Source organism: Chelon labrosus (genome assembly GCF_963514085.1).
Source record: "Chelon labrosus genome assembly, chromosome: 6".
Taxonomy (NCBI): domain Eukaryota; kingdom Metazoa; phylum Chordata; class Actinopteri; order Mugiliformes; family Mugilidae; genus Chelon; species Chelon labrosus.
The window spans coordinates 21,355,085-21,382,775 of NC_140342.1; the positions used below are offsets into that span (position 1 = coordinate 21,355,085).

At 42.5% G+C, this 27,691-nt stretch overlaps 1 protein-coding gene across 1 annotated transcript in view; it reads right to left on the bottom strand.

The window, feature by feature from the left end:
* ak5 (adenylate kinase 5) overlaps window positions 1-27,691 on the bottom strand; it is an 83,249-nt gene that overhangs the window by 23,858 nt on the left and 31,700 nt on the right. Inside the window, exons 7-10 of the mRNA XM_084546287.1 lie at window positions 18,872-18,962; window positions 11,872-11,945; window positions 2,461-2,506; window positions 1,517-1,561 (exon numbers count right to left, since the gene is read on the bottom strand). Of these exons, the coding sequence (XP_084402413.1) occupies window positions 1,517-1,561; window positions 2,461-2,506; window positions 11,872-11,945; window positions 18,872-18,962 (256 nt within the window). The remainder of the gene's footprint in view (window positions 1-1,516; window positions 1,562-2,460; window positions 2,507-11,871; window positions 11,946-18,871; window positions 18,963-27,691) is intronic.

The window sequence follows — 27,691 nt, forward strand, 5'->3', positions numbered from 1 at the left end:
CAAAAAAAAAATAATAATGTGACTCTAATTTATTAGTATTCTCTGCACATATAGCATGTTGATTGTTTCATATTCTGCTACAGGCACCCTGCAGGCAGAAGAGTGGGTGGTAAAAGGTTTGAGCTAACGGCTACTTTATAGCCATAAAGACAACAGTGGGATAAAGATAAACTGATGTTCAACTCTTATCAGCTGAGACAGAGACGATGATGCATGAAATTTGTACAACTTGTGGCCCACTTTCTGTTGTGTCATACTGAGGGCATGATCAGAAAATGGTTATGAACAGAGTGAGCTCAAAAATGTTAGCTTGTGTGGCGAATCTCTCATTATATGGTATAAAATCTGTTCAGGAGACACATCGGAGTCTAGGTGACAGTTGTTATATGAAGGTGACATTTTCCTCCAATTAGCTCAATGTCTGCCTCACAAATATTAAAAAAAAGAAAGAAGGTGTTAATTTAGATCAGGAGGGATATGTCGTCTTAGTTTCCATGAAAATAGGGTTTTAACACTAATAAACAAATGGGCATGACAGAGAGAAAACACACGGTCCTGATTCAATAATATTTTAATGAACATATTTTTCCACGGTAGCAAACTTGATGGTGGATAATGGAGACTCCGTGTGTCTCAGATTTCTCATTAACCTTCATCTCTATGTCCTGTCATCAATTAGCAGACCGACCCACAGCGCTTCCTAGTGCTGTCACTGCTTTTTCCTCCAGAGGTTGGAAGTAACACAACACAACCATGAGGAACTAGTGTTTGTCTATTCTGTGAGACTAACATGCCTTCTTTTATTTATTTTTTCGTGCATGAGATTGATCCAAGCTCACAAAATACCGGTGGTTACATCGTCTGTGACATTTCCATTATTGATTCATCTGTCAGTTATTTTTCTTATTTATTTCTTTTCTTATTATTTTGCTTAATTATTTAATTTAGTCCCTGAAATGTCAAGAAATATTGATGAAGTAGTCATTGCAGTTTCTCACGCCCCCAAAATGATCCAAATGTCTTATTTTGTTTGACAAATAGAAAAACATCATATTTACTCATTTGAAAAGCACATGAGAAGAGATTTCTTTTGTATAAAACACCTGAAACAGTCAATTGGTTGTCCATATATAGTTAACATAGTTCATTTCAAGGTTTGTCTCCTCACCTGTTCACAACTAAAAAAACAGTATTTATATTGATATAACATTTAAGAACAGTTTCATTTTATAAACTAGAACCTAGGATTATTCAACAGTTCTACTGACGTACATGAATGAGAAGGGAACATGCATGGTTTCCCCATGCTCTTGAACGCAGCCTTTCCATATGAGCTACTGTCTGGCTTTATATATATATATTTATATATATATATACACAGTCAGCAGCTGCTCTGCTCATTATTATCCTGTGTGTCTGTGTTTTCAGCTCTTCCTAATGAGGTAGGCTCCACCAGTGCTAAGATGTGCGTATAAGTGTGGTGTGTGTGTGTGTGTGTTGTGCTACACGTACGTACCCATCATGAAGATGACCTTTGGTTTCTTCTGTTCTGTACAATAATCTGTCAGAGGGAGGAAAATCACAGTTTAACATGTGGAGCAGATAGGTGCACGCAAACATTTGTCTTTCTATCTATGTGTCTTTGTGAGGACCCGCATTTCCTCACATTTAAAGGTTTTACGCATAACCTCAAGACTAACCTGAATCCTAAACTGAAACCTTAACTCTCAAATAGACAAAAGACAGACATCTGAACAGAGTCATGCTCCATCACTTCAGAGGACATTTAATTTAATTTACATTAAAGTCTTCAATCTAAAATGTAATGATTTTATATTACAGACACAGTCCCCGTAACTATGTAAACTGACTTGGGTCCCCACAATGTCAATAATACAAGTATACACACACTGACAAGTCTGGATTTTGCATGTTTCTGCTTGTAATACTATTGTTTTTGTTGGTATTTTGGACAATAAAATGTGAACCCAGACATGACAGCCTTTAGTCTCTCAATATTTTTAATGTGGCAACACGAAATTAATGTAGAGTTTGTCTTCTTCTCTGTCCTCTGCTGCTGCTGGAGGGCCATGTTAGCGTAGCGACGGCTAGCTGACGAGATAAACATCAGGCCTAACTGCCAACAGCAAATCAACAGACGGGCCTGCCCCTAAATTACACAATCAACGCTGCTGATGCTGAGTGACACTGATAAAAACGCACAAACACAGGGAGCTGCAGGGAGAGGTTCATTCAGGCATCCGGTGAACAACAGCTACATGACACTTGGCATTTACTGTGAACAAACGGTTTGTGATGAAATGCTGAATGGAGTCGGCTGCTAGTTTATAAAAGAAAGAGAACGGGACAAAGTGTTCTAGTCACAGTGGAAAGGTCAGGAAAGTGTTTGCTTGCTCGCATTTGACTGGCAATCAAAACTCTATTAATATGTAAACTCACTTTCTGTTGTTTCTTCAGCAAACCCGATTTCTGCCTCCTCTTCAACCTGGAGAAACAGAGAGATTATTAAGAAAATGCACTCAGATAGATAGATAGATAGATAGATAGATAGATAGATACTTTATTTAATAGTCACACAAGGCAGGTTTTTGTAACCATTCTCAGATTTCGGGCTTTCCACCCAAATTTTGGATCCTGACTGCAGGAATCTGCTGCTCTTCAGCCTCTGCAGCATTTGTAACGTCTCAGGGTGAGATGTTGGCTAATGAGGTCTGGCTTGCAGTTCATCCCAAATTAGTTACTGAGGTCAGAACTTTGTGCAAGCCAGGAAACAAACTCAAAAAAACAGCTTCTTAATGGACCTCACAGCAGAGTTTTCATGATGCAAGCCTGAATCCTGCAGCTTTGAGACCAGAAACACTGGAGATCAATATGCGGTTGGCCCCCACAGTTTAGCCTGTCTTAGTCAGCTTGTTTGATGGTTGGATAACTTCAGAAAAAAATCCCTCCTTCAACACATTTCCGATGTCAGAATAGGGGAAGTCGGCGTACTTTTATGACAGTCAATCTGACACCAACTTCACACTGATTGGCAGCTGTGCGGAGGTTAGACGGGAGCGGAGAATCATGCTTGATGCTTTTTTTTTTTTTTTTTTTTTTAAATCTTTGTTACACAACTATAAGTTGCACTATTCACGGTCAAGGCTATGGATGTCTTTGCATCTTAATTCCTGTTTATAACATTTTAACAGGGGCATTATCTTTATAAACAACCCCACTCATGAGGAATTTTTGGCTTTTCAACATCAGGTCAGATCAGGTCAAACACTTTTGAGTGGGTCGGACAGCATGTCTTCCAAAATTGCTCAGAAAGACCATGTCTCAGAAACTGAGAGGGGGACGGAGAAAAAGAAAATGCAAAACAAGATAAACTGCTTTTGTAATAGAGAGATTTAGAGAGTTACGTACACCTTTATTTCTCTGGAGTAATCACATACTCTGAGCCTCAAGGAAGACTGAATTCACTGCGTCGTGATTGCAGAGCAACAGCATAACAACAAACTGGGCCGCAAACAATGTCCAGAAGACATGTTGCATTTAGCTGAATATGTTTCTAGAGGGAAAACTTTCAAAAATAATTTCTCCCCGGGTCTCATAGCTGCAGGTTTACTTTGTTATCCTCCTCAGCTTTGGCCATCTGCATCATTCTGGTACAAATTACCTGCTAATGACTTGAGTGTTATATTATGACCTCATTAAATCTCATGATTTAACATTCTGGTGAAGGCAGAAAGAGGCAAGCATGCCATGGGATTTCCAGCTAATTTAAAAAAAACAAAAAAGGCTAAAAGTACAAAAGGAACTATTAAACAGAGGTATGTATGAAGGTGAAGTATGTGCGTAGAGATTTCCTTAATATCCATGAGGGAGCAGTTTTACATTTGCACAAACAAGAAAGATGTTTACGTAAAATAGTCCTTATTTACAATTTAAGGAAATAATTCATCAAATATTTAGTACTAAGATGCCTAATAGACTCCCCAGTTAAGTGCAACCTCATTTATATTCAAATAATTAGAAGGCAGACAAGGTTAAAAGGCGAACGTTAATTAATCGTTCGAATGGGAAACAGAAGCACATCAATCATTCAAGCGCCAAGTCGTGGGAGTATGGAGGGAAAGTCGAGAGCACTTATTGAGTTCCTCCTCACCAGCGTGTCTGTTGGCAGTTTAAACTATTCAAGTTGTGCAACACATTTACCAAAATCTGAAACAAGCAACTATTGTCTCTACTCCAGACAATACACGTCGTGCTTCATCGCCTCCATGTTTTCTGTCACATCCCACCAAAAAGCAAGTGAACGTGTGAAAACTGAGCATCCGACATCGCATTGGAGAGAAACAAAACATTTAATATGCAGATAGATGCTGTGTGAGATGACTGTCTGCCAGCCTGGTGGGGACAGAAATGCATATTGGTGTCGCATATTGTTCCCATACTGAGCTGAGGCAATTGAACTGAACTTCAAGATTATATAATACGCACATATGACAAAAACAGGATTAAGAAAAAGGCATTGGCACATCAATGAAAACATTTATTCTCCCAAAAAGAGTTTTATCTAATACAGATTCAGTATTTAAAAGCCATGTACACAGTGTTTACAACACAAAACTCAGAGGAGGATCTGTTATGTATGAGCCAACAGGACTGTCTTCCTAACAATCAAAATTCTCCAAAATGTAAAATGTTTGAGTTAACTGCGTCTTTTAACAGATGTAGTATTTATAATGGGATGTCCTAGGTTCTGGTGGGCCCCCGGGCAAAGACATTCATCGGAGAGTTGCCGCTTCATTGCACTAGTTCTGTTAACGTGTCCATATCTGACATAACATACTGAACATAGGCAGTCCAAACCAGTCATAGGGTATCTACCTGTCGAAGGGTAGATAGAAGGGGGACCCTAGAGAGCCTTGGTGTGTAGGTTCATGCTGATGTTCATAGGTTTAAGGGCCTTTATGGTTGTTATTGCCAAATATGCCAAGAGGTAGCCATCTGGGGGCCCATATTTCTCCAATGGTTGCTTGGTTGGCCTGTCCAGGCAATTCACCCAGCCTGATGGCGTCCAGGCCAAAAGCTGTTAAAAAAACGCCAACACTCAAACAAAACTGTCTTTAATATAAGATCGATATTTTGTTTAGATCTTTAAACACCCAGATGGCTTAGACTAGTGTAAAAAAACAATCCAGTTGAAGCATAGAAATCAAGCAGCAACAAACCGCAGCAGCCAGCCGCCACAACTACTCCCATCTGGATATGATGAAGTCATTTGTTTCGTAGTTCTACTCTTTAAAAGCAGTACACACACACACAGACACACACTCGCTATCTTGGGAACAGTAAATAAGACAAAATGACATTTTGTCAATGCCATTTATTTAAAAGCATGACCACAATGATTTTCTAACCTTAACGACATAATGCTAACCTAACCTTAGCAATGTGGTCACTTTGACCCAAAAATGATGGAAATGTAACAATGCCTCAACCAAAAGTAATTTCTTTTTAAGCCATGGTTTGTATTGGTTTTGGAAATGGCAGAGAATCTCCGCTGTCTAGCCAACAGTGACCTTGGATGAGAAAACACTGACACAGCATGCTGTAATAAATTTAAGTTGGTTTGACCATACAGCCAGTGTTTCTGTATGTAGTGTACATTAGTAACACAGGATACCTAATGACAAGAAGATGAAAAATAAGATTACAATATAAGTTCAGTGTCAGGAGCCCTTTTCAGTCCCAGAGAAGATACATCATATTGTATGATTTAATAAATCTGGCTTTATTGAAGTTTTCTTTCAGGGTTTTATTTCCTGGGTGGAGAGTTAACAGTCTCAGTGCCGAACTGAACTTAAAAACATACTGCATTACTCATTTATATGGCCATGGGACTGTTGTTAGTGTTCAATAAGGAAGTTTTCAGTATGCAAAGTCGTACACAGATATCAGAAAACAACTAAACGCCAAATGCGAACAGGCTACCGAAGAAAAGCGACCTTCTCTGACATTTCCATCTATTGCTGGCTCCTGACTTCGCACTGCTTTGACACTGTAATAGTTCTGCTCACAGAGAGGTCTGTGTGAAGTCCAAGCGTAGCTGCAGTTGGAGAAGAGTAGAGACACGGAGTAAAACACAGCACAGCGCTGCCGGTGTTAAATAGATGGCGTCAGTGTGGAGGAGTGTTGGGCGCCAACGACAAGCCAGCTTGAAATGTGGGTACACCAACTGGTGTGATGACTCAGAGAGAGAAACACATGCACAGCAAGCATTGCTTCCACGTGAGGGAGACGAGATACGTATATAAACACATGCAAATTCTTGGAAAAATTGATACGGTATGTGATACACACTGCAACGCATCTCAAAAACGCACTACATTCACAAACTCAAGTGCAAAGTTGTGTCAGATTGTAATGCTTTTTGTTCACTGATACTCACTGTGGCTGAAAACAAAAGAAATCTTAAAGACACTGATTTGTGTGCCTTGGACATTTTAAACTATCGCGTAAGAACTGAAAGAAAAGACAACTATGAGAAATTTATCGATAGTAGGCTGCATGATAAACCAGCAAAATTGAAACCAAACGTCACATCATGTCTAGAGCCTCTCCACCAGTGTGGCTCAAAAAAAATCTAGCAGAGCCCTGATGATGACTTTGTTAGCATCAGCACAATATGCCTCCAAATCTTCATTTCTGACAACAGTTCCTTCACACAAGACTCTCCCGGTGAGTCACCCGTATGATCGAATTAAACGAACTCCGTCTGTCGCCCTCAGCTCATTCTTCTCAGACCTCAGGACCGCAATATAGGACTGTCATGTCTGCCACAACAAGCCTGCAGCCACGCAGGTCGGATGAAGATTGCTCGTCATTATCCTGCAGAAAGCTGCAGCATAACGTCCTGCATGTTTACCATTCAGCTCCCACAATGCCTTTTGACGGCGTCCGCAGATCGAGCCTGGAGTTACAGCCTGTTAGACTGTTAGCTGTCATCATGCCAGCGTACTAGATTAGCTATGATACGCATCAATAAGCTACAAAATTCATTAATTTGGGCGAAACTACAGAACTCTGAAGATACAGCTTTGACAGAAGTGATGATGTGGAGAAGCTATGAGTGCTGCTGCTAGAAACTTTTCAGAGCCGTCTTTCTTGTCGCTGAATGTCACTGAAAAAACTGGCGAGGAAAGAATTTCTTTTTTCTTCTCTGTGAAAAGCCTTACAGAGTGCTCACAGTGGGGAATTCTTCTCTGTATATCTGAATGATATTCTTTTTAAATCTCTCTGTTCCACTGGGACAGCTGGTGTGTTGCTCCAGTCCATTTGTAACACACTTCCAGTTTAGGGGGGACTCTGTCGCAGACGCTACAGTGAGGAGGGATGATGTGACACTTTAGGTGATGCATTTATTGCTCATTATTGCTTTCGTAAGACGGAGCTGTGACAGGATACAGCCAGTAGCTGTGAGCTCAGCTGCAGCTGCTCTGCCGGGAGGTGCTGGCTGAAGTTGTACCGTGGCTACATTTACTGCTCCAATTAAAGAAATCATTGGCTTGAAAACTGCTAAATTCCACCAATCAGCCACAACACTGACAGGAGACGTAAATAACACTGACCTTCTTGTGACAATGTCAGTGTTCTGCTGGGAAACTTTTGGACCTGGTATTCATTCATGTGAATGTTACTTAGACATGTAGCACCCACCTAGACCAGACCAGACACCCCCACCCCATAGCAATGACACTCCTTGATGGCAGCAGTCATCCCCAGCAGCAGCCAAAAACACAAAAATGCTTTAGGAACAACTCAAAAAAAGATGAAGAACAGCACAAGGTGTTGACCTGGCCTCCAAATTCACTAGAAACTGATCAAGCATCTGTGGAATGATCCACATAGGCCCCTCGATCAACCCGAAGGCCCCCACTAACAACATCCTGTTGCCAGACAACACACGACACCCTCAGAAGACCCATGTCCATTCTCCGGTTAGTCACAACTCATCAGAGAGTTGTGACTCAGGTATTATGGATATATTCTTGGCTCGCTTCAGGCCGCTTTTTATTTAGAGTCCATGTAAATTGTTAAGTTTGAATCTTTAATCTGAAGAAATACTGTCCATGTAAACATAGACGTTGTTAAATGCTGGTGACAAATTAGCTTTTTGAGTGTAAGACACTTGAAGCTGATGTTTCAGTCAGGTATTAATGGAAATTAAGAAAAACGCGACATCTAATTACAAATGTTGTACAGCACATTGTAGGTGTTCTGTCATCATGAATACTTTAAACTTGGTAAGAAAAGATTGGAGGAAAACTTCCAAGCGATTTGCCACCAGAGGTCCAAAATAGCCGCCCTGCCCTGCTGTCTTTCTCCTCCGCCACCTTCTTCAGATCAGCATGCTAACACAATTCATCTCCGTCTCACATCCAAGGCCACAAACACGGGTTGACAAGGCGGCACGGCGCCATCGTTCCACTTCATAGAAAGCGCGGTGTCACAGCTCGCCGCGGGAAGGTGTTGTTCAGGGACGTCGCTGCCCTCAATGAGCCAGCTGCTGGTCTTTGTTTTGTTTGCACTCTCCTTGTCCTCGAGCCGCTCCGTGGGTTCCTCTGCAAGGATTACCACCTTATTTTATTGACGGTTTAGTGTTTATCCCGTCTCTGAATGAGTCTGAATAATGATGAGTAAGCGACATCAGTCAATAAATATCGACTGGTCTGTTGTGTTGTGCTATAGCCCTCAAAGCCCTGGAGACACCCAGCAAGATGTTGGCATCAGGTAACAAAGCCAACTGTGAGTAATTCAATTTGTGAACTGGGTGGACTGAGATCAAACACTGTGATGAGCTCTGAAGACAACCATACATGGACAACAGATACCAACAAGTAGACTTAATCTGCAGTTATTTTATTTCATGTTCAGTTACTGTAACAGCGTGTCAGTTCTGAATAAAATTCACCTGATATTTTGTTAAATATTGGAACGGTTTTTATGATTTAATGTACATGTTTGGCATCAGGACATATCCACAAGGTAAAGTAGATTTTCTGAAGCTTTTTATTTCAAACTGCTTAAAGGATCTTGACTGTAACACGTAGTCGCCCTCAGAGAATGAGGTTTGCTTGGTTTTCATGTGATTCATGTTGAGACTGATGGTTCCTCATCGGCCGTTGACAATATAGTCACAGCACAAAGCCCATATCGCAGCTGTTTAGTATCTTCTAGATGTGAAAGCACAACACTGAGTGTTTCTTAAGCACACGGTATCTGGATTGCACTTTGGAGAGGCTTGGTTATTTCCTTTATTACTTCTTTTACACTTGAGTTTAACTGTTCTTTCCCTTTTCCTTGAGTTTCTTTGGGTGTGCATGAAGCTTTAAAAAGTAATACAAAGTCATAGATTTAAATTTAAAGGGGTGAAAGGAATCTCATCGATCTTCACTACACAGTCTCCTTTTTTAAGTCTCTTAGGTTTTGCAAGCCCTTGGGCTGTTTATTCCATTCTTCTTTAACAGAAACTTTCAAGCTTTGTTAGATTGGTGGAAAATCATCTTCAGGTCTCTCCAGTGATATAACATGGGGCTTAAAGTGTGGGGTTTAAAATGAAGATAACCCGTCACCCCAGTCTCAGATGGCTGCTCTCCGAAATAGATTTTCTTCAAAGACCTTTGGCTGCATTCTTGGTTCCTTCAGTCCTTTTGTCCTGCTGTTGAGAAGCCACCCCTCATAGCCTGATACGTCACCTCCGTGTTTCAGTGTTGGGACATTATCAGCGACTGATGAGCCCACATGTTTGCCAGACTTGGTGCTAGAAGGTCATCCCAAACTACTCAACTGGGACATGACACGTCTCAAGGAAAATTAACACAAACAGGACGTTTTTGTAAATTTGCAAAAATCTATTGTGTGTCAATTGACTGTACCATTGAAAAAGAATTGTAGCTTGTTAGATACTCCGAGAGAAGCGAAAAGTTTGTTCTTGCTCCTAGGGCTGCGAGAACAAGAAAAAAGTTCACGAGAAACTCAAGTGCCGAATTCCAGGGAAGTCCTCATAGGTCCCTCCCACTGCAGCATACTATGTCACACATGCTAAGCATTGTGGGAAATGCGGGAGATCAATGATGAGAGTCACTTTTCTTATTATTTTCCGATGTCGGCCAGTTGTTTTGACGACCATGTCTGTCAGATCATGACATTCATTCAAGATGCACCCACACACATTATGCTGATCTCTACCCAGGAAAGATTAACGGGCACACAGCGAATTTTTGCATTCGGGAGCTCACAGAGTTGCCGCTAGCATTTCCGCTTTTCGGCATTAACCACGCCCACTTCCAATTTCTGACCAATCACATAATAGTTGCTGGACACCACACAAGAAAAAAGTTCTGCCCGCTTGATTTGTCAAGAACAAGCCGAGAGGGGTGCGAGAACAAAATGACATCAGTTTGTTCTTGCAGTCCATGGTGTGAGAACAAACTTCTTGCTTCTTGCAGAGCATGCCTTTAGTCGTAATAGACAAACAGTCCAAAATCTGGAGCTAACTTGAATTAGCTTACTCAGAAGAGAAATAAAAATTTTAGTTATTAGATCATCGTAGATAAACTCCATTTTAAGGAGACAGTTGCTCAATAAGAGTTGACTCAGAAAACATGAAGCAGTCCCTTAAATAGCATTAATACCAGATTTGGACATTAAAGCTCTGCCTTCAAAGACAATGGGGGATATATTGCAGTCTCTTTAAGCTTTGTGTAAAAGTGATTTAGCTGCAGTGATTCCTGGATTTAAGGCTTCAACTTTCATCAAACCCCACAGAAGCCAAACATCCACGTAAGAACAGCAAAAAAAAACTATATGGATATACTGTATTATTGAGTAGAACAAGGAGAGAGGGAGAACATAACAGGAGGAGAGCCTTTTCACTCGACTACCACAGTGACTTACTGCTGAGCAAAATGCCCAAACGTCTCCACGATTGAGCAGCCAACAATAAACAGACTCGGTAATCACGAGCAGCTCCCAAGTGGGAATTCAATAGGCTGAATAAATGTGAAGAGGTGTGCAGCTGAGAATGTGTATATACCCCGAAACCCTCTGCCTGGTTGAAAATCTAAAAAAACAATAAAGAAACCTCCGTCAGCTACAAAAAAACTGAAAAAATGAAGTGGAAGAAACCCGAGAAGGAAGAGGCAGAGAGAGAAAGGCAATTTGTTCCCAGACACTTGGGGGATGGAAATTGAGACAGAGGTCAGCATTATGCTTTACTGGCTGCAGCAGTGCAGGGACTGTGCGGAGGAATGAGGCTCGTCTGAACCGCTGCCGAGCATTACACAACGATATTCGCTATCGCAGGACATTTGCGGCGCTGAATCATCTGGCCTTTGAAATGATGAGTTCAGTGTTTGCCGTTTCTGAAAAGGTAATTTGCGGTTGTCATTTAAGTCGTGGTTTTGCAAGTGAGGAGGAGAGAGCGAGAGCCGGGGGTGTGGAAATGGGGAGATGGAGGTGTCTGCTTGTTAGTGGTGTTGCTTCAAACTTCAGTTTCTGTGTAAAACCACCAGTGACAGGACAGACTGTTGCTTCTGGTGATCATAATAATAAGTTTAAGTAATAAATTGTTACATGTAAGAGGACAGCCTTTAAATTTATACCACAGTTTCTGGTCTTGGGACTTAAACTATGACTTCTCTTACTCACTTTCCACATTTACTTAGCACTCCCTGAAGCGTCCCTATCCCACAGAGCTTCCTTAGCAAGTCGAAGCAAATGACAGTTGAGGTTCCCAAATGAATCTCGATGCTAACCCTTCAACATCCAGTAGGTGATAGAAGAAAATCGTAATCCTACCTCATGGTATTTGCAGGCAACGTCTGCCAGGCTGCTTGTTTCACCAAGAATACTGAGATCCATCTCACTGGGACCTGAGGACAGAAAAAATCACAACAAAGGGTCGTGCAGTTAGGCTTAAGGTAACAGTCTGACATTTTAGGAAACAGGTTTGTGCTATCTTTGGAGCCAGTAGGCACCAACAATCCCAAAACTTAATTTTCTTACGTTTTTGCACTAAACAAAATAGCTGCCAGCTAAGCTAAGCTAAGCCTTATTTAATTTCACAGTCACTGCAAAGACAACTTGAAATTAAGGAAATGGTATCTATCTTAAGTGTATCTCAAGCTGCAACTTCCGAAAGCTGCAGTTCATCAATTGACCACTTGAGGCTCCAAAAGCGAGTCAATCCCATTACACCTGCATGCTAAAATGTCCAACTTCAAAGCGAAAAATAAACATGTCAACAGCCTGTTACAATAACAGTTTTTGTCTCTGTGGCTAATTTCTTCGTTATTATATAACTCGCCCACTTATTAAAGGATGTGACTGCTTTAAAGGGGAATTACCGTTTTTTACAACCTGGATCTTATTTCTGGCCTAAAATACGATCGTTTACTCATCAATATAACTTTTGTGTCATTTGGAGTCGTTCGTCAGATATTTAGATCCAGCAGAGCGCCGCGTATATCCATATAGTGGGAGTGACTGGGGCACCGAAATGCAGCCTCTAAATAACGCATTATCTGCCGCGAAAATTGTTTTAGCACTAGCATGGACGCGTTTTGCTGCAGATAATGCATTATTTAGAGGCTGCGTTCTGGTGCCCCAATCACTCCCACTATATGGATATACGCAGATCTAAATATCTGACGAATGACTCCAAATAATACCAAAGTTATATGGGTTGGTAAACGATCGTAATTTATGCCAGAAATAAGGTCCAGGTTGTAAAAAACAGTAGTTCCCCTTTAAGTGACAGGTTGCTAGCTGTCTCCGTAGGGTTGGAATTAGCCGTGATGTGGGCGGAGTCAGGCACTGCAAAGATGGCGACAGTCAGAGACACCACATTGAGCTTCAAAACTGTTTTTCTGAAGATTTATTCTGATATTTTTATATTTAATCAATAATATATTTTTGCATGATATACAACTAAACTGATAAATAATCTCAGCTTTCCACATTAGATTCTGAGTCGGTGCTAGGACGCTGTTAACATTTCCACTGTTAGCTGCCACAGCTGTACATTAATACACGCCTGTCTGGTTGATTGTTGCGTAATCTCTTTGTGTAACATGTGTCCCACCACGGCCCGCAAGCTAAACAACAATATTCCAGACGCGCAACCACACATTTGCTCTTTGACAATCAATCTGAGGAGAAAAATAGTCCAGAACATTCACAAATTTAAGTTAATAATCGCCCCATAAACGCCAGAAGTGAACCGAAAGGCCTTGCTGTCAAGAAGCTACTGAGGCTAAGGCTGTGATGAATTCAAACACATGGTGTCTTCATCCCCTTCCTCCGTGGAAATGGGTCGTGAATAACACTTCCCCTTGGCAGATTTTTTTTTTTTACCCCCCTCCTCTTGATTAGAGAACTGGGTTAGATTCTGTGAGGATACAGCTTCAAACATTCAGGCAGATTCCAGAGAGACATAAATTTCTTAGACGTATTATGATAAAAAGCTTCCGAATGCACAAGGAAAGAAAAAAAAAAAAGGTCCTGTGTGCTCTCAGCAGCTCCCAACTTAATAGTCAGCGACCTGTCAGAGCACATCTTGTCCTTGTAAAGGCGGGGGCTGAGGTATGACAGTGTGGAGACTTTTGTTTTGCCGTGCCGAGACCAGCCGACGTCCTGTGGCAGAGGCTGCACTCGTCAGCGGCACTTGGGCATCAGGACGCATGCTGCTAATAATCACAGAGGATGGCGGGGCTGCAGGACGGTGGCAGTGGGTTCCTTTCTCCCGCGGCACTAGACGCGAGAGGCGGTTTCTCTTTAAAGAGTCAAGTCTGCTTTTTAGCTTTCGCTTGATCCTTTTGTTTCCTGCGGCTTTTTCCTTTTCATTCTAAAGGCATCAGCTGGTCTATGACTCTGCACAACGTTCTCTGGGTTTTCTGAGGTGCATTTAAGACTTTCGAGTTACACAAGGGTACTACACACAGTTGCATACCTATTGTGAGTCCCCATTACGGAAAGCATACGCACAGACGAATGTACAAGTGCAGCTATAATTGCCACATATAAGTGGAGTCATGGTGGAAAAGCTCATTTAGTCGATCATGCCCTCATTTTTAGATATTTCACTTCTCACTGGCAGTGGGTGACAGTTTCTCCATGAGTGACAACTCATTAGTCCGAGCTTTATTCTTTGGAGATTTTGCATGTTTTGTGCAACTCCACCGGTGCGAGTGCATCGCTTATTCTTCCCCCCACTCGTCCGTGTCTGTTTGGTATTTTGGAGCCATGATGCAAACCCCTTCAAGCGTGGGGGAGAGGGGCTGCGGGCGGACGTGTGACAGGTAGCTGTCAAGTAGAGCGAGGCAAATTTTGATGTCAAGGATTGCTGGGGGAATGTGAGGCACCAGTCATATTACAGTATGTGCTTTGCTTTTACCTTCCGATGTACAGGTTCTGGAGAGAGAGGAGGACGGTTGGGTCGTTCGAGGGTCGATTTGACTTTTAATTCATCAAAACTGGGAAAAATATGAATTTTTTCATCCTGACAGCTCTTACTTATGACACCGGCCAGCATCTCTCCTCCGAAACAGAGCAACGCTTCCCCTGAACTATTCTGAGGTGCCATATGTCCACTTCGCGGTGCCTGCAAACATGAACCTCAGTCTCCTCCTGAGTGAGTCTGTTGAGGCAAATCTGCTCCCGAACTTTGTCACACAGCTACAAAAGCAGCGTGCGGGAGATTGCGCCGCCGGTTTGATTGGTCATCTATAATCTCGTCCTGCGAATCTCACAAAGCTTCCTGCTGTGCGGCAGCTGTGCCTGAGCTGTGCGGCATGACATGAGGGATTGTAAACATTCAACAAGCAGATTTTAGACATCGGAAACTTTGCTACATCACACGGCGCTTCTCTAGTATTTCTGCTGCTTTCTTCGGCTTCCATCAATCACCCTAATGAAGACGAGAGAGAGCCAAAAACACATGGTGACTAAAGCGCCAGCGTACTGCAGGGGACCTGTGTTTGATGCATCTTGTTTTGTGCACTTCTGCAAAACGCGGTAAATTGGTGTTGCAGGTGCAGAGTAGACAAAAGCAGCACAGGCAGGGTGCTTACTGCAGGGAAACAGGAGTAAAATAAATCGTCACTGCTCTCAAATGAGTTTGTGAGCTTTTGTTTACGATGTGAGCAGTCACGCAGACGACACCGGTGAACTCCGACCTTAGCGTGACACTTAGGAGGTTGTGAATACCACAAGAGGAGTCTGCTCATGTGAAGTTTACACAGAGAAAACGATTTGAAGGCAGCCGTTGAGTGAGCTGATTTAGCTTATCGGAGACACACGGCACATCTTGGTGTACGTTCGACCATAAGTAACGAAATGTTTGCGTTTGTCCACCTGAGAGTTTATTTTCACCTGTGAAATATCTTGCAAAGATATTGAGTCTAATGTGCTGCTTTTCAGTACATATTACGCTATGCTAAGCTAGCCGCTAAAGAGGGCCTCAAACCAAACCACTTTGGTCGCACGCTAAAGTCGTCCTTTGGTTCAGTTTACTTTCTTCACACTTTTTCTTGTCTCCATTCACTTAGGAAGCAGGCGAAGCTGAGCCAGAAATGCCTGCAACGCTATGCTAGGCTAAGCTAAGCTAAGCTAGCCACATTGTATGCAGCGCTGCATCACAGGGGTGGTAGAGCGGGTTGTCCATTAATTGACCAGAGAGTTAGCGGTTCGACCCCTGGTTTGATCCCTGGAATGTGTCGAAGTGTGCTTGTGTGAGTGAATGGGTAGATGTGTCTGTGACTATAAAGCGCTTTGAGTACCAATAGAACAGCACTATATAAAAGCAAGGCCATTTACCAGGCAGAGCATGCAAATTCCCACGGTCCACAGGTTCACCACATAATTTGATTAATTGTTAGCTCATTTGGTTCACCCAAGCATGTCCGTCTGTGAAAAAGGGGGTATCTGTCATGTATTCTACGTCTCCACCATAGATGAAAATAAAGAACTATCACTTTAACGGCCAAAGTTAGTGATGATGTCTGGTTTTGCACGACCAAAAAAAGCATGAAATATCAGAACAGCAAAGTACACTTTGTTCTTACAATCAGTTAACCAAAACATGTTCCAGTGGAAACGTTGCCCTTTAGAAACAAGGTGCTGTGTGGGCACATTCACAAATTACACCTACTGCTTTATCCCGATGAAAAATAACGTGAGTGCTTTGCAACCCAAAACCCTGGCATACTTTACCAACTCAGTTGAGTGCCAAGGCAAACACTGCTCCCTTTAACTAAACCATCTTTACAGATCTGCAATCATTTATGTAAAACAGAACAGCGGTTCTGACGGAAACCGACTCCGATCTCATAAAACGAGGACAGGTAGGTACCACGTGAGTGCTCAAAGACTGATCCTAACCTTGTTGAGTCTGTGCTTTCCTCACAAAGCGTGGCTAACCCTGCTTCACTGGTTGCCATGCCAACTCGAGTGGTAACCAGGCAGCTGGTCGGAGATGCTTTTGGTTTTTCACTCGTTCTCACTTCTTGTGAATGTGGACTATTTTGGAGAAGCCTTTTATTTATTTCTTTTTTTGTTTCCGGTCCGTGCACATGTACAGACAGCTGTTAAAAATGCCTGAGGATGTTCTTTGGTGCTACTGTAGGTATGTCGGTGCATTGTATCTGTTGCAGCACATTTCATCAGTGTTTGAAATGCTGTCTGTGTGAAGCCTGTCTTCTTCTAATGTAAATATATCTATGCATGGACACACACGCACAATTTAACATAATAATATATCTTTTTTTTTTCACCATTTCTCTGACATAACCATAGGAGTTGTGTAACACATACTGTAAGTAGAAATATCGCTTATTTAAGTAACAGCAGCTATGCAACAGTGAAGGAATACTAGTTAAACTTAGGTAGAAGTATAAAAGTATTAACATTAACAAAGTCTTAAAGTACCAAAGGTAAATTATTAGTAATTTTCTTATGGGATTGCAACTATTGATTACTTACCATGTATATCAGTTTAATTTTGCAGCTAGTAAAGTTACTTAACATAAAAATAAAGGTCAATACAGTCTTATATTAACCTATTATAATTATATATGCATTAATTATGTTGCATTATTATCTAAATCTGCAAAGTAACTGGTAAATTTATCAGATAAATGAAGGGTAGTGCAATATTTGCACATGGAAACGCTGTAGTACTGCAGTTTAGTACTTTAATAATAATACTTAAATGTTCCTACTTTGTGGACTGGTGTGCTCTAAACCACCTGCACATCAACGCCAGAAAGACAAAGGAGGATGTGATCGACTTCAGTAAGAGACCACATCTGACTGCACCGGTGAACATCCAGGGCTTAGACATCGAGGTCGTGGAGGATTACAAGTACCTGGGTGTTCACCTCAACAATAAACTGGACTGGACACACAACACAAACGCCCTGTACAAGAAGGGCCAAAGTCGTCTTCTCCTGCTTAGACAACTGAGGTCCTTTGGAGTGTGCAGGGCACTGCTCAGGACTTTTTACGACTCTGTGGTGGCTTCTGCCATCCTTTATCCCTCGTGCTACCCTCTTGCATGATCTCTATCTGTCTGTCCATTCACTTGGGGTCCCAGAGACCCCAAAGGTAGCACGAGGGATATGCAGTTGTCTGCTGGAGCAGTGGGAGCTCAGAGAGGGACAGAAAGAGACTGAACAAGCTGGTCAATATATAAACAGTATTGCCAAATTCCATGCTACTGTGACAAGGAAATTTCCCATACGTGGGATTAATAAACATGTCTTATCTTATCTTATCTTATCTTATTCTTTGTAACTCCCACCACTGCATTATTGTACTAGATACATAGAACAAGATGGTATTCAGATATTCATGGATTGCAAAACATGTTATTTTTTTATCAACCTTTTTATTAATTTCTCTGCAAAATAACAAAAATAGTGAAAAGTTCTACTTTTCAGATTTCTCTCAACTCAAAGTGAGGTTTTCAAATGTCTCACTTTCAGTCCAGAGCCTGGATATGTTCAGTTTACTGTCACGTACGGCAAAGAAAAGCATAAAATCCTCCCGTCAGAAAAAGCTACACCAGGCAAATGTTGTCATTTGTTGTCATTTGTTGTCATAGCGGTTTCTTCTATTGATCAAGTTATTGTTTACTTGACAAATCATTGCATTGCGTGAGTTGTAGGTTAAGTGGATTTTGTATTCAACATCCTTTTTTTTTTAATGTAAAAATCTATTGTGCAACATGCAACGACATGCCAGCTAATCAATAAGAAGATCAGTCAATTTTCTGCATACACTTTGTTTTAGTCTTAGCTTGTTGTGCATGCATATATTTATTAAATTGTCCCATGATAAGAATTCCACATGTGCAGATCCAAAATGGAGTGGATGCTGAAACATGACATGCTCCTCTGCAGAGAAACATTCACACCCAGACTTTTAAGCGATATTTTCTGGTGTTTTTTTTTTTTTTGTCATCCCAGCGCTCCCGGTCTCTGCCCACTCCCCTGCAGAAACGCTGCTCACCATATCAATCCTCATAACCGATGCTGCTTAAACTGTCTGAACTCTCTGAGACAAAAATCCTATTATTCCGTTGGGAACAGGCTGCTATTCTACTATTTCCTTAAGCCATTTTCAGAGCAAAGACAAATAATAAGTTCGCACAAAATATCAAGCACACCTTCTCCCCCCAAGATCGGACACATTTAAAGTCATTTCATATCATTTAACTAATTAAAACTCCTATTAGGTTGAAATACTGTCCAGGGTAACGTCCCCTGGGGCTGTTTCACAAAGTAAATGCTCATCTCACCGGCTGCGGGCTCTTTGGAGGGGAACATCTTGTTGTCCAGAGTCATGCTGATGTCACAGAAGACCTCCTCCTCGTCTCGGTCGGCGTCCAACTGAAAAGAGCAGAAAATAACGACTTTAACACATTTCACATTGTTTGAAGTGGTGCCCGGACGGATGCACGAAAGTCACGACCTAAAACATGAAATATGACAGCACTCGGCCCCCGCTAATCCACCGTGACATCCAGGATGACACTCATTATGAGATCAAACATTAGGGACGAGCTCTGATGCTGGGAGAGGCTCGCTCGGGGTCATTTGGTATTCAACGCACACCGGAAGCTTTAATAACACTAGATTAATTAGCTTCCCTTCTGTGTCACTTTCAGCCTGCTCCTAAGTCGTCTGGCTTCCTTTGCACGTACAGTACTCGCAAATAGACCATGAAGAATTTAGTCTGTGAGTGAACTGGAAGCTGATTGAAGCAGACTTCTCCTCCTCCTCCTCCTTTTTTAATTTGCTCTTAAGCCATCCCTCTGCTCTCATCAGACAACCACCCGTAAGGCAAGGGACGATCTCGCGCATCCAAAAGCAGACAAACAGAAGCAGATGTGGACGTAGTGTCTCTCAGTTTCCCGTCGAGCTGCCATCAGGTGTGCGACCCTCAGCGGCGGCGACTCACTCAAAAGCTAAATAAAGAAACGAATGAATGTCAGCGGTGGGAGTGGAGGTCAGGCTAAAATGTAAGACGAGGACAGCTCGCGACCAGCGGACCGGCTTCCTTCTGGGGTTACCATGGCAACAGCCTAAATAAAGTGGCCGGTGAGTGTGTGAGGTGTCTACTGCGTGGGAGAATCCCCGGAGCGCTTGAGGGCCCCGTGAGTCCAGCACCAGAAGAAGAGGAGCAGAGGGGGATGAGGCTGAGGATTCCCCACAGAGAGTGGCATTAAAAACAAAACACATCTGAGGCAGAGAAAGTGTCTGTCTCACACTGCAGCGTCTTTATAACCCTGCCACCCCCCCCCCCCAAAAAATGATCTGATTCTAGCACCAACACAGAAGAAGCTCCATATAATCCATTTATACTTACAAGAGACAGAGAGCGCCACTTTTCAAAGACAGATTAGTAGCTCTAACTTTTTGAAGGGGAAAGTTTGTTAGAGGGTACGGCACAGTGAGTTTGCATGTTCTCCCTGTGTCTGCGTGGTCTCTCTCTGGGTACTCCGGCTTCCTCCCACCGTCCAAAGACATGCTCTTTAGGTTAATTGGTGATTCTAAGTTTCCCGTAGGCCGTAGCGTGAATTTCTTTCTCTCTGTGTTAGCCCTGTGATAGACCAATGACAGCTGGTAAAGGTAGCCAGCTGTCGCATCTCGCATTGGGCTCAGAGGCTGCATGTCTGCTGCACGTCTGTTCCTATCCCAGCTGTCATTACCTTTAACAAAAACTGAAAGTAACGTCTGTTACCTACACCTGATCAGAGTCTGGATGTGAACACAGATTCCTGGTTTCAAATCTCTGTGCAAAAGCTTTGCGCGTCCACCATCGACCCCGATCTCCACCAGAGGTTTTCTCTGAAGATAATACATCCAGTCAGTGTGACTCAGCAAAGGTTTAAATATATAAATATAATTTCTGGGAGGGGCAGCACAGTGGCGAGGTGGTTAGCACTGATGCCTCACAGCAAGAAGGTCCCGGGTTTGAATCCATCATGGCCGACTGGGCCTTTCTGTGGGGAGTTTGCATGTTCTCCCTGTGTCTGCGTGGGTTCTCTCCAGGTTCTCCAGCTTCCTCCCACCGTCCAAAGACATGCTGGTGAAGTTCATTGCTGATTCTAAATTGGTCGTAGGTGTGAGTGTGAATGGTTGTCTATCTCTCTACGTTAGCCCTGAGATAGACCGGAGACCTGTCCAGGGTGTACCCCACCTCTCGCTGGGATAGGCTCCAGCCCCCCCACGACCCCTCACAGGAAAAAGCGGTTACAGAAGATGAATGAATGAATAATTTCTGGAATGATGAACTAATACCAACAAATGTTCTTTTTCTAAACCCATTAGAGTCGAACAATTTCTCAGAAGAGTCGATTGAAAGTTTTTGGAGCCACATCTGAGCAGACTAACCGCACATCAATATTTTATCTTTAGCTTTTCCCATCCACACTAAAACTCTCCCTAGATCTTCAAGGTTTTTCCATCTTTTATAAACACAGTGCACAGCCTTTTTGAATGCTTGTGCCGAGGAAATTAGTCTACGAATACACAAACCTCCAGCCTAAAATAACTCGCCTTGAAACGAGACGCAGCCGTGATTATCTGTCAATTCTCTTCAGCCGTCCGTAGTCGGCGTTTACAATCAATGGCTGCAGCCTTATGGATGACAGGCGCACATGGTTTTGTCAAGACGTCTTCAAAGAGTTGTTTGACCTTCACATATCGAACATGTATAAATCATTAAAAGGTCTTTGTATAGGCGGGGGAGGGGCGGGGCTGGGGGGTGCGGGAGAGAAGTAAAAAGCCATCATCCATTATCTAAAAGATCCCAGAAGAAGAAGATTAAAGGAAACGGATGAATCAGAGTCTTGAGAGAGCTTAGAGCAGCTTCTGGACTCCGCAGCTCTTTTGTGCCTTCAGTGAAATCTGTTTGATCGTCTGGATGAATTCAAGTGAGGGGCCGCGAGAGTTTGAGCCGAAAACACTCTCCCTGCTCGTCATGACAGTACTTAATTATTTCTAAAAGCTCAGTGTTGGTACTCTTTTGTTTAGAAAGAGATATTTAGATTTATAGTCGCGATAGACTGGCGACCTGTCCAGGGTGTACCCCGCCTCTCACCCCATGACAGCAGGGATAGGCTCCAGGCCACCCGCGACCCTTCACAGTGTCACATTTTCAGGTTATCCAGTACCTTGTAACCGTCTCTGGAGAGACTCAGGGAGACGGAGCGCGGTGTGTTTTGGTTTGTTCGTGTCTGCGTGGTATCTGTCAGCATGTGGCAATGAAGCTAGAGGTGATCTCACTCAGGGAGAACTTAATTAGATGGGTTCGTTTTTCCTAGAACGACGGGATGGTTCCAATCACGGACAAACAGTTATCTCTCCTCGCTGCAGTATCCGGTTTAATATGTTGGCTGATAAGTTGAGTCATCCTACTGGAAAAAAATAAATAAATAAAAACAAAAATCTAAATGTCATGTTTGAGACCGAACCACAAACTTTGTCTGAATTCGCAGAAATGCTGAGCGACGGCGCGAGGACTTTTCCACACCGTGACAGAATTAGGGCAAAATTAACAGACGTGTGTATTGACAATTCAGTCAACGCAATTCAGCGACGTCGACAACGCGGGGTAATGACTCACCGCGGCCGTTCTTTTGCAGAGTTATGCCTTCCTGCATTGGACCTGACATTTAAAATGAAAGGATTGCTTTTCGCACATAAAGGCGCTCGCTGAGGAAAAGCAATTAAGCGTCAGGTGTTATTGCCTTCATCGGTCAAGGGAGTATCGAGTCCTTCACCTGAAATAATTACTGACGAGCAGAAGAAGACATCCAATTACAACGTAATCTAATTCTTCCAAACGTTAATACAGGAAACACGTTTTACAGACAGCTTCGTCCGTCTGGTTTTAGTTCATTAAAGGACGCACGGTTGGCTCCAGAAAAGCATATGAAAAGTTGACAGTATATTATAATGGTATGAATTTATTTCAGAATGAACACCTGAAAATGTTATGAATCGCTGTCTTCACTGTTAATTAACTCTTTTATTAGTTATAGTCACCAACGATTTCTAAGACAGAAATTGTTCAGTCTTGTCGGAGTTGTTTCTAAAGCGTTTTTGTGTGTGTCTGTGTCCGGCTGCATCCTGCTGGGGATGGCTGCTGCTGAACATCAAGGAGTGTCATTGCTATGGGGTGGGGGTGCCTGGTTTGGTCTAGGTGGGTGCTACATGTCTAAGTAACATCCACACAAATGAATACCAGGTCCAAAGGTTTCTCAGCAGAACACTGAATTGTTACAAGATGGTCAATGTTATTTACTTCTCCTGTCATTGGTCATAATGTTGTGGCTGATCACTGTATAATGGCCATGCATGATGCTGCTCTTTCATTCAGTCACCATCTTGAAGGCACAGGTGGATAAATCTAGAACCAAATATAAACGGACAGAGGATTGATCAATATTGACGTAATGAACCTCAGGGGGGATTTCTAACTAATAATCTCTAAGCTAATGGCTTTAACCTGTAATGAACAACTCAGTTAATCTGTCCTCTGCTAAGCACCTCTGTGTCTCGGTCTAGGCAATCATGAGACCTCACATTGACCACTACCAGTTCGTACATCTTTCATGATGAAGCTATCTTTTTAAAAGCACTTCAAGCTCTGCCAGCCTCTCGGTTTTTCCGAGGCGTCAAGCGCCATGCGATTGCAGGGACGATTTGACGAGCCGGAGACACACTGAGAGCGAAGGTGGAAAGACGAGAGAGAGAGAGAGTTTGTCTGAAACTCGCTGTGACCGCCTGTCGACGCGGCCGACGCCACAAAGGAAGCGCCGAGAGCAATTCACAGGAGGGGCAAACCATCGATAACTTCAAAATGTTCAAATCACTCGGGTACGGAGTGAAGACTTTTTCCATTCGCAGGTTTGGGGAGAGGAAATTGGTTATACCCAAGGTGTTTTTACAGAAAAAACAGCAGACTGCATGAGGGCAACGCAGCTGCAGGGGATCTCGGCTGGTTTAGGAGTTTATAGCATTTGCAGCTAAGTTAGATAACCCGCTATCTCTGTCATAAACCACAGAAGAAACGTTTAAAGCTTCCAAACCAACAATGATGGATCTAGAAACGTGCTGTTAACTGTATATTTATAGCACACGACTCTCTCCTCCACAGCAGCTTCATGCTCTGAAGGATTTTGGCCCAGTGCTACGTTTTACCGAGACATCAAACCTTGATGGGTATAGTTTAACTCTTTCCACCTGAACTACGATCCACCGCCTCCATTTCCTTGAGTGGAGACACTTGGCTCTGCAAAGCGAGAGTCTGCTCGAAGTGGTGCAACGATTGAAATGGACGTAGCTTCAGTGTCTGCTTCATGATCGTTATAAGTTAAGACTGTTGTTCAGACTCCAATCAGAAGATTAATGAAGGTCTTTTTGTTCAGTGTGTAGAGGAACAAATGTCCTTTGTCCTTGGAAGAGAGAGCTGATTGGTGTAAGATAAAAACTGGAGAACAAATAAAAGTAAATGGTTCTCTTTTTGTTATATTTATTGTGATGTCAGTTGGCCACTTTTCAATGCCACCAACTTAATATCTCTTTTCACCACAGTTTCTGATGTACACCGATCAGGCGTAACATTATGACCACGTTCCTAATATTGTGTAGGTCTCCCTTGTGCCTCCAAAACAGTAGTGACTCATCAGAGAATGGACATGGGCCTTCTGAGGGTGGCTTCTTCTGTGGATCATCCCACAGATACTTGATCAGTTTGGGATCTAGTGAATTTGGAGGCCAGGTCAACACAGGTTGTGCTGTTCTTCATGTTTTTTTTTGTGTGTGTGCCTGTGTCAGGCTGCATCCTGCTGGGGATGGCTGCTGCCATCAAGGAGTGTCATTGCTATGGGGTGGGGGTGCCTGGTCTGGTCTAGGTGGGTGCTACATGTCTAAGTAACATCCACATGAATGAATGCCAGGTCCAAAAGTTTCCCAGCAGAACACTGAAAAAACTAGTGAGATAAAACTTGCCTTTATCTTTCAAGACACTAAAACTCACGTCTGACTTACTGCACATTACACATTTCACGTACATTTCCACGCTGGCTTCCTCTTCACGTTATTATAGATTCATATTATTCAAATCTTCTTTTAAATCTTTTCTTTGCCTGATAAAAGCAGAGATGTAATATTTTATCTTTTTACTCCCATATTGTCTTATTGTTAGTTCACGTTTCTCTATAAAAGCATTGAACTAAGGTTATCATTTTCAATCTCAGCTTTTCTCTTAGTGAACTCATTCTGCAGCCTTTTGATAAAAAAACAAAGAAACAACAAAACGAGGACACGTTTGTCTTTGCTCAAGTGTTCTGCTTTCTCAGGGTTGAAGTTTTTCAAAAACAAAAAAAAAAAAATCGAGGGCACAGTAGGCTGTTGGCTGATCGCGTCCTCTGATGATTCCAGTGCTCCAGGCGTGAATTTACAGTAGATATGTACAGCCTTCTGACACTCATGGAGCTATAAACTCAGTCAGAGACGCTGAGGAAACCGCAAACAACCAGCAAACTGGATTTGTATTTTAATTATTTTATCCTAAAGGAATAAATCATTATCTTGTCATAAACCCAGCTGTTGATATATATGAATATATTGTTTTTAAGTTCTATCTCACCTGTTTTCTTGTTATCTAAGTGGAAGAACATCAAGATATCTTTAATGTAGACGGCTTAGCTCAGATTTTTCATTACGTTTTTTTTAAGGGTTTTAATCATATTTTATAATGTTTTTAAAGATCTCGACATGGTTTTGAGTTTATTATGACACTGAGTTTGGTTCCCTTGTACCTCCCGTTTTATTTTATATTTTGTTATCCTGTTGCGTTTGAGTTTTACCTCCCACCTTTGTCTCTCCCTGTCCTTGTGATGACACTCACCTGTCTTGTTTTGTGTCTTTTGGCTGCGTGCTCGTCCCCTCTGTGGCTTCACCTGTGTCTTGTTTCTCCAATTAGTTTTGCATATATGCAGCTATGGTCCTGTCTCTCCAGTCGTCTCTTGTCAGTTCATAATGTTTCCTCGCCGTTTCCTGCTTGCATTCTCCGGTTGTGTCTCCTGGATTTTTGCGTGCCTTGTTCTTTTTGGATTCTACCTTGTATTTCCCCTTTTTCCTTTGTTTTACTCTTGGTTTTGGGATTCACTGCTCACCACTGCAGTGCTTTTTGGTATCCTTTTAGAAAAGTTAGTCTGTTTTCTATTACTGTCTGTGTTTTGCATTTGGTTCCTCCCCTACTCGCTGTTACATGTGTCTTTAATCGTGGATGGCTTGGATAAAGCATATAAGCTGTTAGATGTGCTATTTTTCTGACACTTAATGGACCAAATGATGAAAGAGTATTAGAAGAAAATAACTTAAATAAAATGGAGCCTTGTCTTAAATTTAAAACCAAATAATTTTTGTGAGAAATTGACGCCGGTGCGAGCCATCTGTACTCGTACGCTTGTCGGTCTGGCTCGCTCTATAACAACACAACCCAAACCCTAGTTGGCGCTGTGTCTTTTTTGCCAGTTGGGTTAATTTTTGTTTCCACTTCCTGCTTCACTTTCAACAACGGAGACTGAAACTTTCGTAGAAATTTATCCGAAGTCATACTAAAGTTTGTATCTCCGAACCTCCTCAGTTAACCTTTCCTCGACGTGTTCCATCTTTATTGATCCAAAACAATCAATTTGAAAATTGCAGAGATGGAGAAGCAGCCGGAAATACTAAAGTGGTAACACGCTACTACCAAGCGGACCAATTACAGCTCTTGCGGTCTGCATCGCCACGACGTGTAGTTGCATTTCTGGGGAGATGTACGTCAGTAGGGTCTGCGTAGGTGTCTGCACTGACGCCATCAACTCAACGCAGAAGTCTAAACCGCCTATAAGCCTCATAGCTGATGACATACAGTACAGTGTGTACAGTGTATATGTGATGTGACCATGGCTAAGGCTGCACCAGAACATCATACCACACATAGAGACGGAGGGTCGCAAGAAGCAGTTGGAGCATTCATGAATACCGAAAGCCGCCCGGCTCTTTTTCCACAGTCTAAGGACATGCAGGTTAGATGGACGTGAAACAACTCTCTGACAAGCAGCCTCAGTGCAGAGTGTATAGAAGAGAGCCGGAACAGAAAATTGCTGGTTGAAGGAATGGAAGTACGGCGGGGAGACGCAGCAAACAGAAATGAGATTCAATAACTGTGAAGAAACAAGAGAATGAAGGGTAGGGAAAAAACTGAGACTGACCGCCAAGAAGGCAATAGGCAGGGTATAAAATATTCTAAAAAGAAAGTATAAAACACAGGAGAATATAAAGCAGAGCAGATTTTGCCCAGAGTCTCGGACTCATTAACTGTTGTTCACTTGACTGACATTTTCATTGCAACCGCAGAAAGACGAAGAAAAGGCTAAAAAATAAACCGGAGACTTCCTGGAGGGCAACTGATTTAATTCCCTTTTTAATGTTAATATGAGATCCACTGCAGATTATCATTTTGAGTTTAAGGAGCCCCGAGACACCAATCTAAGGCCACCCCCTCCTCACAAAGATACAGTAGACGAGTTATTCAGTATTCCCTCTGCTGGGAGGAAGACGAGGCTGCACCGAGAATCAGACAGATCAATAAGACTCCCAACAGAAGAGTGGGCTGCCGGCTGCAGGAGCCAATATCTCTATTAGCACTGAACCCACACATACCACTGGTAACTCGATGCTTCTCTGCAAACCACACGATCTAATGACGATCCCAGAGGTCTCCGGTCGGGCACGGACTCCTCTCTTCCAACAAAATCATTCTGCATTTCACGTCTAAACAAGCCAAACCCATAATGTAGTTGAGAGATCTTTCTCTGCACGCTCCCTCTGCTGTGGAGTGTGTTAAGAATGATTTGGATATAAATGCTGAACATTAATAGCATGAATCTTACTCATTTTCCTCTGATGACACCAGTTTTCATCAGACTGGCATTAGGTGATTGATGTTTTTACAGCAACCCATCCTACAATAGCCATGGTGGCTGTAATAGTTGGTGCTGACATTGACGTTCTCTTATAAGGATAACTAAAAAACTATTTAAATCCCAGGTGAA